The sequence below is a fragment of the Lupinus angustifolius genome, chromosome LG12, assembly GCF_001865875.1.
Source record: "Lupinus angustifolius cultivar Tanjil chromosome LG12, LupAngTanjil_v1.0, whole genome shotgun sequence".
Lineage (NCBI taxonomy): Eukaryota > Viridiplantae > Streptophyta > Magnoliopsida > Fabales > Fabaceae > Lupinus > Lupinus angustifolius.
In genome coordinates this window covers 66,659-85,079 of record NC_032020.1, presented here as the reverse complement: position 1 = coordinate 85,079, position 18,421 = coordinate 66,659, and the positions used below count along the sequence as shown (strand labels likewise).

At 33.0% G+C, this 18,421-nt stretch overlaps 2 protein-coding genes and 1 long non-coding RNA gene across 5 annotated transcripts; 2 read left to right on the top strand and 1 right to left on the bottom strand.

Annotated features, from left to right (window-relative positions):
- LOC109362387 (probable pectate lyase 20) lies at positions 4,915-11,843 on the top strand. Its single transcript, XM_019608132.1, has 7 exons — positions 4,915-5,125; positions 5,228-5,284; positions 5,844-5,912; positions 9,464-10,106; positions 10,516-10,619; positions 10,838-10,976; positions 11,167-11,843. Exons 1-7 carry the CDS (start codon positions 5,040-5,042, stop codon positions 11,383-11,385), a joined length of 1,317 nt encoding a protein of 438 aa, XP_019463677.1. The 5' UTR covers positions 4,915-5,039; the 3' UTR covers positions 11,386-11,843.
- Positions 7,339-9,473, bottom strand: LOC109362388. Its single transcript, XR_002109402.1, has 3 exons — positions 9,347-9,473; positions 8,386-8,387; positions 7,339-7,349 (listed from the first exon to the last, which is right to left on the bottom strand). It is a non-coding gene; the product is annotated as an uncharacterized LOC109362388 (long non-coding RNA).
- LOC109362385 (putative E3 ubiquitin-protein ligase XBAT31) lies at positions 13,229-16,193 on the top strand. 3 transcript variants are annotated; one of them, XM_019608129.1, is made up of 9 exons: positions 13,231-13,476; positions 13,595-13,654; positions 13,772-13,843; positions 14,032-14,153; positions 14,241-14,381; positions 14,468-14,575; positions 14,809-15,075; positions 15,395-15,400; positions 15,536-16,193. In XM_019608129.1, the coding sequence occupies exons 1-9, from the start codon at positions 13,294-13,296 to the stop codon at positions 15,903-15,905; spliced, it is 1,329 nt and encodes a 442-aa protein (XP_019463674.1). In that variant the 5' UTR covers positions 13,231-13,293; the 3' UTR covers positions 15,906-16,193. The 3 variants fall into 3 exon arrangements, with proteins under 3 accessions (XP_019463676.1, XP_019463674.1, XP_019463675.1); XM_019608131.1 differs by lacking the exon at positions 13,595-13,654 and having other exon boundaries at positions 13,229-13,476; XM_019608130.1 differs by lacking the exon at positions 15,395-15,400 and having other exon boundaries at positions 13,234-13,476; positions 14,809-15,070; positions 15,537-16,193.

Genomic DNA, 18,421 nt, shown 5'->3' with positions numbered 1-18,421 from the left:
TTCAATTGAAACAGGCCATTTTTTACTGGTATAATTACATAGCCGATATAATTATTGTATCATATCAATATTGAGACTGATTCAACCGGCATGGAAATTACTTTTTCCACTATATTTCATGAATATTGTGCACCAGAGTCTCTCCTTGTATGATGTCTCCTCTCATTCGTCCATTGGCAGTTATTAGAAACCACATTCTCTATGATCTTTGAAGCAACATCATTTCATTTGCACATAGAGGCACCAACTAGTGGAGAGTCTAGCAATTGTTGTGATGGAAAGTCTAGCCCAATGTAGTAGTTCTAACCAGAATCCAAGGTGGAATACCATGATGAGGGCAAGCTTCAGTTAGTTCATTTAATCTTTCCCATGCCTTAGTAATTTACTCCCCATTCTTTTGGCTGAAGTTTTGGATAAGGTGCCTATAGTGCATAGTTTTGAAAGGAGGAAATTATTTGTTGAGAAAAGCCTCCTCCAAAGTTTGTCATGTTGCTTGAATTTCAGCATTTTGATTCCTTAGTCACGTCTTAGCTTTATCCCGACGAGAATATGGAAACATGCGGAGATGAATAACATCTTTAGAAGCCCCATGGATCCTTACAGTCTCACAGAATTCCAAGAACTGATCAAAATAGGTATTCAGATCTTCATGAGTTCCTCCTCCAAATTGGTTTTGCATCACCATTTGGATCAGAACATATGGCACAGAAAAGATCTCTACCTCAATGGTTAGTCAGACTATGCCATAATGTGAACTACGAGCATTAGAGGCTGCATAGTCGGGAAGTGATTTTTCATCTCATTGAGCCATTGTTTGTATATGCGCACATCTTTCTCTTGCTCTTTCTCTTTTCGGCTTCTTCTTCTACAAAAAGTCCTTTCTGACTCTGATTAGTAATTCGAACATTGCATAAACCAAATGGGCAACCTGTAGAGGTACCATAAAAAAGGAAAATACGTAATACACTAGAGTAAAATAATAAATTAACTGAGAATCAAAGAAATTTTGACAAAGTCCCTAGCTATGGCACCAAAAACTTGATAGGAAAAATCGTAAGTACTTGATTATGTCAAGTAATAAAAGATCGATCCCACATGGACCAAAAAATTCATTTAATTATAACAATTACTTTATACTTAAATCGAATATGAATTAAAAATGACTTTGGAACAATTGAACAAATGACAAGAATAATTATAAAAATAGTAAAAAGAAATTGAAATCTAATTTAGGAAGAGTTCTTAGGATAAGGGTTACCGCCTTTACATTTACAAATCCTTAGTTTGCTTCTTTTCATGAACTTTAAGTTGTGATGGTGAATTGCTCTTTGATATGTGTCACCCTCTCTCGAGTTCCAACATGTGTTCTCAATTGAAGTCGGACATACTCTCGTGGTACGGTTATCAATCGAATCATTTACTTAGATCTTTCTATCCAATTACTTCATAGCAACCCAATGTGAATTCTAGAAATCCCCAAGAATCCTAATATTACTCTCGTGAATTAGGGTTCTAGTTTGAATAACTGAATGGTCAGATGGTTCACCTTCCAGTCCTTCCCTAATGTATCTAAGAGGTGTAATTTGTTGGCCAGACAACTCACACGAATAAAAATCAGTTTAATGATTCAGATCACAACACTAAGTGAAATAGAAATAAGAACAATTTTTTATTGAATGTAAAAGGGCATAGCACCAATCATAGAAACAAAGAGAATTACTCACTCATGATGAAACATAATACCAATATCACTTTATTATTTTTGGTTTGTTATAGTATATTATAAGAGTGATTTAAACATCTCCTTAGAATTATCGATGCAGATTATAATGAACCAAAATAATGAATAAATATTAACTCTTATACTATTTGGATTTGTCTCTATAATATATCATATTTTGTTTAACTTAATTATACTCATTACCATTTTTTGCTTAAAAGATCACATTTATCTCTTCTACATGGGTAGTCAGTGTACCTAACTATAAATTAGAGATGACTTATGTAGGTACAAAAAAGATATAAATGATTTGTGCAATTTTACTAAAATTTATAAAATTTCAAAATAATTTAGTCTATATATATGTGAGGCAATAACTTTCATGTTAGTTAGGAACACATTTTTTTGTACTACCAATATATCCCTTCACCTTATGATTAATGAACCAATCTCTTTTGGATAAGTGAGTGTACCTTCAAATAAGTGTAAATTGAACATTTAACATTTTAGTCATCCCGAGTATCTAATGGGGCCTTATGAGATACAAAAGCGAAATAGTTTTATTATGTCGAGACTAAACAAATATTTAAGCATTTTACACATTTAAATTTAATTGAAGTCTCTTTATTATTTAATAAATGAATAAGCAAATTGGATTTGAAACACTTTACAAAATGTACCTTAAACTTGGATTGCAAAATTGAAATTGAGATGGAAAATTAGATATAAAAGTTTTGGGGCAAAAGTACTTACTATATATTTAATAAAAAAATGTATATACTAATAGTATATGAATTTTATTTCTAATTATATCATTTATTATTTATATTTTATCATTATTAACTTTTCAAAAAAATAATATGAATAAATAATAGATAATATACTAATTATATATAAATCTTTCAACTAACTAACGATACAAGAATATTACGTTCTTATTTAAGAAGAAAATTTTGGACAGGTAGCTCCAGAAACGGTGATACAACAAATTTGAAACTTAACAACACACTACACTACCTGTAAGGACACCTTTGAGTGGACTAATTAATAATATCTGTTTTTTCGTTATACACGATGCATGAGTCTATGAATTGTTGAACTTCAAATCATTACCTTCCACGTGGCTGTATCGTCAGCAACAGCTTGGAAACGCACTTTTTATTATTTTATAAATTGTTTTGAACTTCAAATCATTAGCTTCAATCAAGCCTTTAGTGTGGGTTTATCATCAATGTGCTTCTTTCAAGCTTCATATAATTATTCCCATAATTAAAGAGTTACATTTTCAATGTTTAGTTTAAGTTAAGAAATTTTGTATTTTTGTTTAGTTGAGAGTGTTTCCTAAACCATATTATTGTTGACCTTGACTATTATTGATAAATTCTTTTTCAAGCTTCCTAACTTGTAACGAATAATATTGGCTTATCAAGTATCCATACTTCTAATGCCTCACCCTTCAATCTTTTCCATATTGATAGTGCCTTACACACAACACAAATTAATTCACATAAATCCCATATCAAACTGTGACATTCACTTCCCTAAGTTTATCCAATTCACCACCATCATCATCCACTTATCAATCACCATCCTTCATACACATTCCTCAAACCAAACAACCACAAAATCCTACCCTACATACATAAAGCCAAGACCTTTAATATCAAATTCGCCACCCTAACCCACATCACCATTCCACAGCCAACTCACTACAAACCCTAACCTAAATTACCCTAACCTAAATTACCCTAACCGATACCCTAATCCATACGCCTACCCTTTCCTATATCCTTAAACCATTTACTACACACAATATAACCAAAAAGTGACCTAAAATCCTAAATAATCCCAAAACTGAATTGAAATATTTAAAACCTCTAATTTCAAGCAAAAAATGAACTTAAAACAAAGGCATCCTCTAGATATTGTTATCAAATTTTTGCTCAAAAATAATAAGAGAATAATATGATGAAATATGCGCATTTTTTCTCAAAAATAACAAGGATAATATGATGACATATGAGGAATATTGCCCAAGAATAACAAGAGAAAAATATATGATGAAATATGAGTAATTTTTATTCAAGAATAACAAGAGAAAAATGTGAAAGAGAATGATAAAGAAAGAGAGCAAGAAGATTTGGCTGTTGAACTCAAAAGTGTAAGTATCCCTTTGAAGAATTGTACTTTCTTCTCCCAACACTTATTCCTTAAACCCCTTGAACAACTCTCTTCCTCTATACCATGGAAGCACAATTACTTTGTTTTGATACAATATTAGAAAGCAAAGAGCAAGAAGAAAAAATGTGTATCTTCATTGCTTGAATGAGTTCAATGAATAGAATGAATTGATTAGAAAAGTTGAATAGAAAAATTACAATAAATACTTTATATAAAAGGAATGAAAACTAATTAACTTAACAATCAAAATTAACTAATCAATTAAATGATAAGTTCAATACAATGCTAACCAAAATAATTCAAAACATTAGCTTAAGATAAAAAACATATATACCAACTACACTAAGTGACAATAACATGTTACAATATAGTTGCTCATATTTTAAACTAAGCCTTATCTAAAATTTGTATTGGATCAAATAATTGCAGTCTCTTACTTTTTGACGACGTTGCATGCTAGTAAGAGATGAGATAAATTATAAACAGTTAATGGCTTTTGCTAGATTGTGGTAATGATTATTGTACTCACTATGAAAATGAAGATGTAAAGATCTTTAAAGACTTGATAAAACTTTCAAAACTTCTCTTCCTCTTTCCCTCCACTCATTATTTATGTTCCTCCAAAACAAACTCACAAATATAGCTTTCTATTGTAATACATGATGTAGTTATTATTGTGGCATATTGAGTTAAACCATGGTTAAGATCTGTGGTTAGGCATGTTTGGACAGCGCAGACTTTAGTCCCACAACAATGTATCACGTTCCCCTCTTTATCTCTCTTATTCTCTTCACATGCACTACCATCTTGCTGTCCTCAACCCTGTCCTTAATCGATCCTAATGAAGTAAAATTGATAAAGTTATGAATATTTTTTTATTAACGTGATATATTATGATTGGTTTGGGACAGAATTTGAGACAGGGTTTAAGACAGAGTTTGAGACAATAGATACTTATCCCTCTTCGCATGCCATGCTATTATTCTTATATAAACCCACACTCCCTCCTTCTCCGCATAATAATTACCTCCTTTTCTTTCTTTTCCCTTCATTTTCTTCTTCTTCTTCTTCATATTCATCTTAACACATTTTCATTATTACAACAAACACAACCAGAGAGAAACTATAAGTAACAAAAATGGAGTCTTCCACGAACTGGTTCACGTTTTTAGTTATGGTTATTGCTTTGCTTTCAACTTGCGTCATTGCAATCAATGAGAATGAGTGTGTGAATTTTCCTACATTCACAGTTTTTTTTGTTTTGTTTCTATAAATGGAATTTGTTTGTGATATTAGTTATATGAACTTTGATGCTGCTGTGAACAGGAACAATGTAGGTATGGAGAGGTTGCAGAGATTGAAGAACTCTTCAATGGTGGAAAGGTTAGTAGTTAGTACTAGTAGTTACTACTGTTTCGAGTTTATTCAGCGTTCCCGGTTTAGATCTTCAAAACGACGTCGTGAAAGTTGTGATCATGGATATTTAGACGTAGAGAACCGTTGGATTAGGATTTGTTCGAGCATGCGGTGTAGGATCAATCTGAGCCATTGAGATCCGATCTGAACAATCTCAGATTCCTTAATATGCTCATGTTATTTTATTTTTCCAAGAAAAAATATATAAAATTTGAATTTGCTATTTATTTATTAGAAAAAATATATGATTTTTATACATTGTTATTACTAAATCTACTAAACTTACACTCTCCATTTATAAGTGCTAAAAATAATTTTATTGCTTAAAATAGTTATTTAAATAAAATTACATTATGTTCAACCATTAGCTCAATTGAGTGGCATTTTAAGAAATGTTGCTTGTGTCTGAAGTAGGTTATTTAAGTGAAATGAGCAATGTATTGTAATTTCAGTCAAATTTTGGTTGAAGAATGGACAATTTATTGTTATTGATTTGAGCATTGATATTTTTGTTACAACTTTTCAGATCAGGTGATGATGATTTAAATGAACATGCTGTTGATAACCCAGAGGAGATAGCTTCTATGGTTGAAATGTAATCTCTCTCTTCCTTTGATATATTATAACCTATCATAATTGGTTATGTTTATCACTTTTCAACTTATAATATATTACTATTTGTTTCTCCCCCTTATCATGTGTCATGTGCTTTTACTATATTATAAATCATTAAGCATAATTTTTTTAAATCTTTTTTAATTATTTTGCTCTATGCTTTTTTGACTTTTTTATTTTTAAATTTTGAATTAAATTTTATTTGATTTATTCCTTTACATAAACTTCCAACATTTTCTACCGCATGTTGAAACTATATAAAGCACAATTCTATGATCTATATGTGAAATAGTTTATTTTTTGTCTTGGATATAAGTTTTTAAATATTTTCTAATTGTTTTGTTTTATGTTTTTTTTTGACCTTTTTATATTTAGAAATTGAATTAACCTTCTTTTATTTATTTATTCTCTTTTCATAAACTTCTAATTCTCTCTACCACTCATGCTAAAATCATATTAGGCAACATTCTATTATGCACATGGAATAGATTTTTTTTTGTTTGTCTTGGGCTTAAGATAAGAACTCAACAGAACATGTTATGATTCCACTATTGGAATATATTGAATGTCCCTTTCATCCTTTATTACTTGCCTTATGTGAAAAAGCTCGGTCAAAGAGGTATACCCAAGTGTTAATATTAATTGAAGCTGCTCTACTTTTTATCTTTTGTCCAACCCACTCCTGAACCTACCAATTAACATTACTTTTCCTTTAAGCTTAAACACAATCACTCATAAGATTATATTTAATTAGGAATACACTAACGAAAATTAGGTGCAGAATCGTAGTTACATTCTTTGGATTACCCCCACAAAGATCAATTAGAACTGTTTGAGCATTAACCATCGATCTAATGAAAGTTTATATGTAGGGCTTATCCATTCCCTGTCACATGAGGACATCTATTCCTTTTCATCTAGGCACAATAAAGAATACAATGGATGGTGATGCTATAAGATGCTTGCTTAAATTAATCATTCACCTTCCAAGTTTTCTTCTATGGTTCTTAGAAATTAACCACCATGATCTTTGCAAACGTTATCTCTTTAAATTAACAAGTTGAAGCATATTCTATTTGCCAACTTAACCACATGCTAATGTCCCCTATCGCTCATAAGATATTTCTTTCCTTTCGTTATCCGAATTTAGTTTCCAAGTATGAATACCTCTTCATACCTAAATCCACATCACATGGCTTCATTCAAGTCATTTCCTATGCATATTATGGATCTAACTTTCTCCTTCCATCTACATTTTTGTGGCCCCCTGATTGCTTCCCAAATCACATTCATTGGTCGAGTAGGTTCAAGTTACTTTCTTCTAAGTCCAATACCAATTAATAGAATTCAAAAAATATCAACATGAGAAACCTGTTTGGTTCATGGCCCATTAGGATGTGAGTTTAAATCTCACTAGCTAGGTGGGGATAGATAATGATCTTTTTTTGGTACTATTAAGAGTATCTTTTCACTTTTTGGATAATAAATTAATCACTTTTGGGGTTTGTGGTTGTAGTTCCCAATAAGTATAGCTCACAGGAATTGAATGATTTATTGTGGGGATCCAGTGAAATCATACACTAGACTAACGCCTTGTTGGTAGGATAAATAAAAATCTATTGCTACAAATCATATCCCGGAGTAATGAAAACAGGACCTCTGTAAAATCTGCTACATTTATGTGAACACTCAGAGAATTGTAAGATCTGTTCTACTTAGACCTAGATGAACAGGCCAAATTAATTAACCCACTTAAACTTTTATTAGGAAAAAAACTCATTTTTTATACGATTTACCAATTCTAATATCTTGAAAGTAAATATTGGCCACATATAAATATTGGTAGAATGATAATTTTTAGTGCAAACGAGTGTCGGTTGGATGTTCTATCATTTTTATTGTCGTTTACCTTTATGGTTGGTAAAACAATAGAACAAACTTGCATATGAAATTGCCCAAAATACAGAGGATTCAATGGTTGATGCATGCAAATCATAAAATACCTCAAGTCTTCAGTACACATGGATACAATAATTGTAGTACAATCTATTGCACATGATTCTTTGGTCCTACCATGTTATTATAAATTACTATACTATAGAAAACTTGGTATTAGATCTTATACATGCAAATTCTACATTATCCAACCAGGTAGGGTATGTCACATGAATGTGCTACCTCTCTCCAGCCTGTCCATGAGAGAAAAACTTCAAACTGCACATTTATCAGATTGGGTTTAATCAAAAATATTCTACACATAGTTGTATTTTGGCAGATCTAGCAACTTCTGTATCTGACACAAATATATGTTTGTCTTTCATTTACAACTTATTAATTGCTGGGAAGTTAATAGTTATGAATCACCACCGACAGCTAAATAATAGTTACTTGATAGTTGATAGGTAGTATCACTATCAATACGCGGTATGTCGTACCATGAATTTTTTAGGTACTGCTATTTTAAATTGTAATCGTTGTGGTGTGAATTATTTTGTGATTAAAAAAACATTTTCAATTCGTTGGGCTTGATACAGTCCAAATGCGGTTGCGTTATGGTTCGATGCTGCTGCATCATTATGAATCGGAGTCACACGCAATTGCGGTGTGATGGGGTTTACGACCACATTAGGTGATGTGATCCACAATTTAAATCACTAGTACCACTAAGGGTATCAGCTCATCCTATGGTAAGAAAATAATCCCTTTTGAGGTGTGCGTTTGCCTCTCTCAACTACTGCGTACCTAAGAATTGAACAATTTTTTTGTCTTTCTAAAAATTTAAAGAAGCCTTATACCATTAGATGGTGTGAATTTGATATGCAATATGTTGGGTGAATTAGAGAATTATGTCCGTCTTGGCAGAAATTAGCTCTAGCCTACCCTTGGTCCTTGGCATCTATTGCTTGTCGAGAAGTTGAGGTAAGTTGTCAACCCCAACTTTCCGTATGGACCGTATCATCCTGTCCGTATATATAATTGCAGACCCACGTGACCCACTAGTCTAGCTCTGGTTGGAGATTTATAATCACAAACATAAATAGTGCCACATGCTTTGTTTGTAACTTGCATGTTAAACTATTAATTGTTTCTTCATATGTTGCTGTAATATCCGTTAGAGTTCAATGATTAGCTTGTTTTATATTATATATATTTTTGTTTAGCTCTAAAATAAATACTATCAATACCGTTTACATTTATTAATGTATAAGTGTATCAGAATAAGAGTAGAGCCTTCACAATAGTAAAGTTGCATGCTTTATGATTCGAAGGTCATGTTCATGTGTTTGTTTGCAAGTTGGATTTTGGAGGGGAAATAAAGGAAAAGGAACACTTGAAAGCTATGAAATACATTTGCGAGATAGCCATAAAGCTTTCCATTTCTCTTTCTTCCTCTTCAAAACTCAACTCGCAAACGGAGGCCAATTAAGAGAGTGCAACAAAACAATAGCTATAATATATGCAATCAAATAAAACATAATGCAGTTAAAGATTGTGCTGGTGCTAATGTTAGTTTGATAAATTTGAACACAGGAGCATTCACAATTACACAGCAAGGAGGAATCTGAATTTCTTCTCATGTGGGACTGGTAACCCAATTGATGACTGCTGGCGCTGTGACAAGACTTGGTATGCTCGGCGAAAGCGGTTGGCTAATTGCGCCATCGGCTTCGGGCGCAATGCCATCGGTGGCCGTGATGGAAGGTACTATGTTGTGAGTGATCCAGGTGATGATGACCCTGTCAACCCCAGACCAGGTACCCTCCGTCATGCTGTTATTCAGGACAGGCCCTTATGGATTGTTTTCAAGAGGAGCATGGTTATCACTTTGAAGCAAGAGCTGATTATGAATAGCTTCAAGACCATAGATGCTCGTGGTGTCAATGTGCACATTGCTTATGGTGCTTGTATTACAATCCAGTTCATTACCAATGTCATCATCCATGGCCTTCATATCCATGATTGCAAGCCTACTGGCAATGCCATGGTCCGTAGTTCACCCTCACATTATGGATGGAGGACTATGGCTGATGGAGATGGAATTTCCATATTTGGTTCAAGCCATATATGGATTGACCACAATTCATTGTCTAATTGTGCAGATGGCCTTATTGATGCCATTATGGGATCAACTGCCATTACAGTTTCCAATAACTACTTCACCCACCACAATGAGGTACCCATATTTTATGATTCAACCAATGTCTTAGGTAACTAACTAGGAAGATGCATTATTGTCGCCTAAAAAACAAGCCTAAAAATTCTCTTAACTATATGAAAGTGACATGTGCCACTTTGTATCTACGTGAAGTTGATAGTTGTCACTCAAAGTGACTCATATCAAGTCTAAAAGTTCTCCGAGCTATAGGAAAGTGACATGTGTCACTTTGTATCTACATGAAGCTGACATTTGTCACTCAAAGTGACACATATCACTTTCATATGTTAGAATGATTTTTAGATTTGCTTTATAGAAGGATATAAAATTACTCAACTAACTATAAGGTAGTTAGTATACGGGAAACATCATATGACTCTTTAAGTCTTAACATAAATGGAAGAGCTGAAGTTTCAAAATTATGCAGGTGATGCTACTGGGTCACAGTGACACTTATGTCAGAGACAAGCAGATGCAGGTGACCATTGCCTACAACCATTTTGGGGAGGGCCTTATTCAAAGAATGCCAAGGTAACATCTTTTAGGGAAATCATTGTCATTTAACGAGAATAAAAGGAAATGCTTTCATTTTACACTACAACAAATGCAACAGCACATAAGAGAGATTATACCTGATTTGATTGTGGCTGAATACTATCATAGGAGAATATATTAAATGCTTTTATTTAATAGGTTCATGGATGCTATGAACATCTATAAACAATGAAGTTGGGTTATTCATCATGCAGGTGCAGACATGGATATTTCCATGTTGTAAACAATGATTATACCCACTGGGAAATGTATGCAATTGGTGGCAGTGCTAATCCAACAATTAACAGCCAGGGTAATCGATACCTTGCGCCTCTGAACCCTTTCGCTAAGGAGGTAACTTGTTAACATCTTTAAGTGTTTAATTCATACTTACCTGTGACACAGTACAAGTACGTGGTACCGTGAACTTGGTACGCAGTACTTACGATGAATAAGAGAATTATGTAATTATAGCTTAATTGTTATTATCGGCAATTGACTGATGAAGTTATATGTTTAAAAATGGGAAAATTGATGTGGGCAGGTGACACATAGGGTGGATGCTGGGGACCAATGGAAAGGTTGGAATTGGAGATCCGAGGGAGACTTACTACTGAATGGAGCATTTTTCACTGCTTCAGGAGTCAGAACTGCTGCAAGCTATGCCAGAGCCTCAAGTCTTGGTGCCAAATCCTCTTCTTTGGTTGGAACCCTCACTTCTGGTGCAGGTGTTCTTAACTGCCGCAGGGGCACAATGTGTTAATACAAAACACTATCACCAACCATAAAAGAAAAGAAGACATAACACAAGAATAGCAAAAAAACAAAGGAAGAAAGGAAAGTTTTCATTCTTTCTTCCCCTTATTATTTGATTGTTATAGATGTATTGAGTGAGTTCATGGCAATTGTGGTCACAATCTCTGTTTGTCTAGTCCCTCTTAGATAGTGGAAAAATCTGTACATTTTTCACATATGCCAAAGGTTATCAAATTGATAATAGTCATTTCTTAGAGAAAAAAACAGTTCCCAGCCTTTTATTTGTGAGAGAAAGTTCTCTTAATTTTCCAAGTAGCTTCTTTTTTTCTTCTTCTTCCAAACTATGCCTAGACTTTGGCCTTGTCTACTAGTAGTACCCTCTGAATCTGTTTGTATGTCATTCAATGATTTGTCCCTAATGAATGGGCATAAACAATGTATTAGTTAAACAGTTGTCAATTTCTTCTCTTTGTGTTCATTTCTTTTTTAAATGTTTTTATTATTCAGCTTTACATGTATAAAACCATCTATTTGGACTTACTAAAAAAGATGTATTTGGACTTTGGATAGATATTGGGAAGGTTTTATTTGTAGCCCAACAATGAACAACATTAAGTTGAAGATAGATAGAGCAAATCCCCTAAGACCAACTCACACAAATAAAATACCTAGTGGATACTTGATATAAACTTTTAAAATGTTTTTGACACCAAATTTATAAACTTTCAACTCTCTAGATAAAAAAGCTAGTAATAGAAAACTATCAATATCTTAAATGGTAAGAAATTGTTGGAAGTATTAAACTTGAATTTAAAATATTCGTGAACATTTTTACTCTCCAATGTTACATTTTTATTTATTGAGTTTTATTCTTAAATAAAAAAAGTTCTTGGTAAATAAGAACAATTCTTGGTGAGGAGATATGTTTTTATGTGTTATGATATATTTTATCTGTTTTATGTATTTTATTTATATTTTAATTTACTATGTTGTAATTTCTATTATATTTTAAAATTACATTTAATTTATTTTAATTAATGCAATATTTTGTTTTATTTATTTGTACCCACTTATTTTATTTTTGTAATTTACAACAAAAATTATATTTTTAGTTATATTATAGCGATTTTTAATTTATTAATAAATATAGGAGTTATTATTTTTAATAATTTGTTATATTTATTGTAAAATATAAAAATCTGGGTAAGTTGGAAGACCAAAATAAAAATTAAATGATATTTGTTATTGTGGAAAAAAAGTAATAAATTATAAAATAATGTATGAGACTTAGACAAAAATGAAAACATTATTTTCTGCCGGATATGCTCTAATGTTTGATAAAGGAAAGTTTTAACAAATTTTTAGTGGCATAATTTAAGGAAAAGAAAAAGGTGTCTCCAAAAATGATGATTTCACACTTCTAAAAGTGTTTGACATAACCTACCAATGCTAGTTTAAATCAATCCATTATTAATATTATCCATTAGATTATATCAATTTGAATTCATTAATTTTAACGACGAATGAATTTAGATGATTTAATTTGGATGAATTTAGATGAAATGAATAATTTTGTCACCCCTAACTAGGATGATATCTATTATATGCTATGAAACTTTGAAAAATATTGTTTTGATTCCTCTTTTATCTTTTTATCTTTTATTCTTTCAGTTTTCAGCTGAGCCAAGCATCATATATCTGTAATGTCCTGATAATTAGGAATCTCACGAGAAGCTACATAGTTGGAGATATCTTTGGTCAAAAAGTTAGAATAATTAAACTAATATTTTCCTCTAACAACTTTGAATGTGGAAGTATGAACATAGAACATAGAAATAGACAAGTCTTGATTTAAACAACCTCACTGGTACCAACCATCACAACCACCACCGTGCAAGGCGGCGCGTGAGGTGCAATGGGTCAGAAAGTAAGTTGCAGGAAAAACCATGAGAAGAATGATCTGTTGAGTGCAGTTGCCAATGGAGAGTTGGAAATGGTTGAAGCCATAGTGAAAATTCACCCAACTGTTTTGGAACATGCCACTGCTCGTGCTTCGCTTTCTCCACTTCATGTAGCAGCTTCCAATGGTCGGATCGAGGTTGTTTTTTCTTTTATGGTGTTCTTTTTCGACTGAGCTCACTATAGGACTCATTTGTTATGTGTTTATTGCTACATTGTGTTTTATTTATGGTGTTCTTTTTCTCTATCTTGGTTAGATGCTTTGTATGTTGTTGGAACACAATGTTAACGTGGATATCGTGAATCAACATAGACAGGTTTGTTTTGTTTCTTATGTCTTTCTTAGCTGTAAATCTTTGTGAATTTTGGTTGTTGTACTTTGCACTTTGCATCCTTGTTTTGTTCTATGTTACTTATTTGTGTCTTTTTTTAAGACTCCATTAATGTTAGCTGTGATGCATGGAAAGACTGGTTGCATGGAAAAGCTTATTCAAGCCGGAGCTAATGTATGTTTATCTTATGCTGATAGTTGAATCTAGTACACAGTATGCAACTATACAAGATTATTGATGGAACCTAATAACTATGGTTTGGATCAGCTTATTTTGCTTTCAATTATTATTTTCCGGGCAGAGTTTGTTCTTGAGAGTTTTTGATGATAGATTAACCAGATTGGGGAATGATAATGTTTCAGATATTGATGTTTGATTCTTTAAGTCGAAGGACCTGCTTGCACTATGCTGCTTATTATGGTCATTTAGGTTGCCTTAAGGCTATTCTTTCCACTGCTCATTCCACACGGGTTGCAGATTCTTGGTTAGATTCTCTCTCCTACAACTCAAATTTCACATTGATGCAAGTACAAAAACATACTAATTCCGAATCATTCAATGATATTGCCAGGGGGTTTTCAAGATTTGTGAACATAAGAGATATAAATGGTGAAACCCCGCTGCATCTTGCTGCTCGTCAAAGACAGACCGAGTGTCTTCATTTCCTTTTAGACCGTGGGGCTCTTGTTTGTGCCACCACTGGTGGATATGGGTAATTGCCTTCGGAATATATTAGACATTCTTAGGTGAATATTGTTGGTTTTTCATTTAGATTGACCCAAAGTACACCATTGGCAGTTATCATGGAAGCACACCACTTCATATGGCTGCTCATGGTGGTTCTGTGGAATGTGTCCGGATGTTGCTTGCTTCGGGAGCAGATAGGCTTCAATTAGATCCCTATGGGTAAGTAATAATCTTGTTCAACTCTTTCTAAAACCATGTGATTATTCTAAAATTGCTGTGTACTGAAAACGAGGAAAACACTGATGATCAGTGACTAATTACTGTATAGATGCCAAGTTGATAGTCATTGTAATTTTGAATGTTTTATTAATTTCACTTTATGCATAACAAAAGAATTAAAACCAACTTGTTAAGATCTGGTTTAAAATTGTGTTGTAACCGATTCTTTGTAGGAGAATACCATTCTCTGTTGCTCTTAAATACAAGCATAAGGCATGTGCTGCCCTGCTTGATCCTTCATACGCATCAATGCTTGTTTGGCCATCCCCATTGAAGGTCATCAGTGAGCTCAATCAGGAAACAAAAGCCTTATTAGAAAAAGCCTTGCTAGAAGCTAACATGGAGAGAGAAAATACCCTACTAATGGAGGCTGACATGCCTCCATCTCCACTACACCCTGCAAGCAAAGACGATGATATTGCCTCCGAGTCTGAGGTACAGTGTCTTCTTTATCCGACTTATATAAATATGTAAGTTTTATCTTGGGTTAGGTTAAATATCACAATTTGGTAGAGACCTTGACAATGTTTTTTGGTGTCCATGAAAATTATGTCATCTGAAAATGCAATGTAATCTTTAGGCAATTTACTTGTTTAAGACGTTTGTATTCTACTAGTAAGTGCTAAGTGTTTGACTATGACAGAACCTTATAGTGGATATTGTTTGGTTCACTCATGCATAACCATTAAATTTGGATCTTGATTGTAGATTTTCCAAGGATCCCAATTTTAGTATAAATTCATTCCTTGTCATTAAAAGTAAATCCTTCCCTTAGGCGTGGATAATCAGAGGCTGTCTGAATGCAATAGCTTTCATGACATAATAGATTGCTTGAGCATGATTATGTGTTTCCCCTAAAATTAATGCATTACTTATTTGGTCATTATTTCTCGGCGTATAGGACAGTGATATGGAGCTATGCTGTATATGCTTCGAACAAGTGTGCACAATCGAGGTCAGACCTTGTGGTCATCAAATGTGTGCTCTTTGCACCCTAGCTCTATGCTGCCATCAGAAACCTGATCCTGCCACTGCTTGTGCTGCCGAACCAGTTTGTCCATTTTGCCGAGGTGCTATTCTTCAATTAATTGTAGCCAAGATTAAGACTAGCAGTGATACAGATGAAGCGGAATCCAGCCCTACAGAGCCAAGGAAATCGAGAAAATCAAGTTTCAGTGAAGGGAGCAGCAGCTTTAAGGGCTTGTCAGCCATGGGCTCACTCGGAAGGATTGCAGGCTGCAATTCAGGAAAGGTTGGCACTGAGAAATAATGAGGGTTTTTTAAGACTTGATAATTGTTTTTCGACTTTTTGCTTCCGAAACAGAAGGAAACTGTTATGAATGGCAGTTCTACACTTTCTGTGGAGTAGCTAGTTGCATCAGTATGTTATTTGAATTCATTTTTTCAAGTTGTCTGAAGGATCACCAAGATCAATTGGTGAGCTATATTCTTAAATGGTTTGTTTAGTCTTTGTAATCTGATTGTCAGTCTGTTGGAATGGCAAAGATATTTGGCTCTTTTTGTTACAAAATGTCTACTATATATAGCATTCATGATACTACGACATCAAAGTCTAGGGTCGGTTACATGGATCAAACGACTCCATAATGCTTTATTATAAACATGTCAATTGACAAAACATTGATATCTAAATCTTTCTTAATTGTAAGGACATTATATCAACCATGAATGAATGTTTTTCCCTACACTCCAAAGGTTGGGCAATGTTCTTATCTAGGTCGATGTTTATATGTGGGATTACTACAAGACATAGCTCATGATTCACCTTTGGTTTCAACTCTTTGAGTAGTTTCCAGATGTATGAACAAGTTATATGAGGTATGTAGGTAGGGTCAAACTATTAGGGATTGTTGTATTTGAGACAAAAGTATAGCTTCTTTTTGTATCAATTTTCATTGTTGTAACCATGCCACAAGCTCCTAGTTGGAGGGTGTATGAGTGTTTCGAAGAGCGAGTGGTGGTGCTCTTAACCAAAAGAGTTCAGTTACCTTCAAAGGGTTAAATGTGTGATATTTGGTGTTTTGATGGATCATTATGGGAAGATGTTACATTTTTTATGCTCTATCAATGAGACATATGGTTACCATGATGTGAGAAGGATGATGTGGCAGTGGTGTCTCTAGGTTAAACCGGGATGAAGCCAACTTTGAGTTGACTAAATTGACCTTGATTCAAGTTAAGGAAGGACCCTGAGTTCCTTAACGTTACCGAAAGGGGTGGAGGTCCGATCATGGTCCACCTTAGGTGTATACTTGAAAAGGGACTCTGACGTTTAAGTCAGTATATATAGAGTGCAAGTGTATGCAAGAAAGTTAAGATAAAGTGAAGTGAAAGAGATGAAGATACTTGTTATATAAATGGTCTCCTCTGTTTGTACTAAGTGAGTTGAGCTTACCTTACACCGAATAAAGGTCAAGTGACGCATGGTTGATGCCATGCTCTTGCCCTTTCAATTAGTCAGTTTGACAAACTCATATTTAAGTCTATAGCGACCCTTATACGCTTTCTTGTCTCTAGGGGGTGTCTTCCCTTGTAAGTCACTATATAGATATGTTCTTCGACTTTTATTGGACCTTGATTCAATTTGTAAATCAAATAGTCATCTTAACGATTTGCTGGCTACATATTTAATTATTTAAGTTAGTGTTGTAAAAATTGGTTTGTGCCGATTGATTTAACCGAAAAATCGTTGAATTAATCTTAATATTTGCATGATACAACAATTATTCTGGTCATGCAATTATATCATTCGAAACTATATAATAGTTTTTATTTAAAATTATTTTTTAATTAAATGACTTAATAGTTTACGAAGATATTGGTATGAAAGATCCAATACACAACTATTGTTATATCTTTTATACTTATAAAATGTGATCTACCACAAAGTGATACATTTTATTCTAACAAATAATATAAATAAAAGTAGTTATTAATTTTTTAACATTAATGTTAGTATAATATGTATGTATATCTAACTTCACTAGTATACAATTTAATCATTTAGCCACTAGTTGAACTATCATAGATATTGATACACATTGATAAGATATTAATAACAATGGTGAATATGGTTTTCTCTCTTATTTCTACAAATTTACTTTCCAATTTCCAATAATAATAAAATTTTAATTTAAAAAAATATAAAAATAGGACATAACAAACCAAAGAGATAACAATCCGAGAAGTGTGGTTGAATGTTTCTGTTTTTGACTTTTGTTGTTGGTAAAACGCTTCAATCTTTATTTATCCTTTATCCACCTCCACTTTATGTTCCACTAGAATTATAAACAAATCAATAGTCAAATACAACCAAAACAAAGCAATAATCAACAACTTCCTTTGTCACCTTTTTCTTTTCATGAATAACTGCATGGAATATGGTGCCATATACAATTCTCTTCAAAAAGGTGGTAACATTAATTTATACCCTCTCTTATTCTATATCTTTCAAACCTTCATACTCATATTTAATTTACTGGGTAGGCTTTTTTTTCTATATTAGTAACATGCAATCAACAATCAAAATAATCCATGTTGTTAGAAAATAAAATTTACGTAGATTTTGTCATGTTTGCATGCAATGAACAATGTTCTTTGTTTTAAATTTCTTATTAGAAGTTTATAGCTTTATTATGGAGTAAATGTGAGAATTGTTCGTATCTGGGTGTTGAGTTGTTCATTCATTGAAGATTGATATACATATATATATTTTGTTACTTGTATCAGGTTTAACAAGTTTGTAGCTGCATTATTATAAAATCA

Bases quoted from the DNA above. Each gene is read 5' to 3' on its own strand.
- LOC109362387 (XM_019608132.1), top strand. From the start codon at position 5,040: ATGGAGTCTTCCACGAACTGGTTCACGTTTTTAGTTATGGTTATTGCT. The intron at 5,285-5,843 runs GTTAGTAGTTAG...ACAACTTTTCAG, and splicing joins AACTCTTCAATGGTGGAAAG to ATCAGGTGATGATGATTTAA. The intron at 10,977-11,166 runs GTAACTTGTTAA...TGATGTGGGCAG, and splicing joins TGAACCCTTTCGCTAAGGAG to GTGACACATAGGGTGGATGC.
- LOC109362385 (XM_019608129.1), top strand. From the start codon at position 13,294: ATGGGTCAGAAAGTAAGTTGCAGGAAAAACCATGAGAAGAATGATCTG. The intron at 13,477-13,594 runs GTTGTTTTTTCT...TATCTTGGTTAG, and splicing joins CTTCCAATGGTCGGATCGAG to ATGCTTTGTATGTTGTTGGA. The intron at 14,154-14,240 runs GTTAGATTCTCT...TGATATTGCCAG, and splicing joins ACACGGGTTGCAGATTCTTG to GGGGTTTTCAAGATTTGTGA.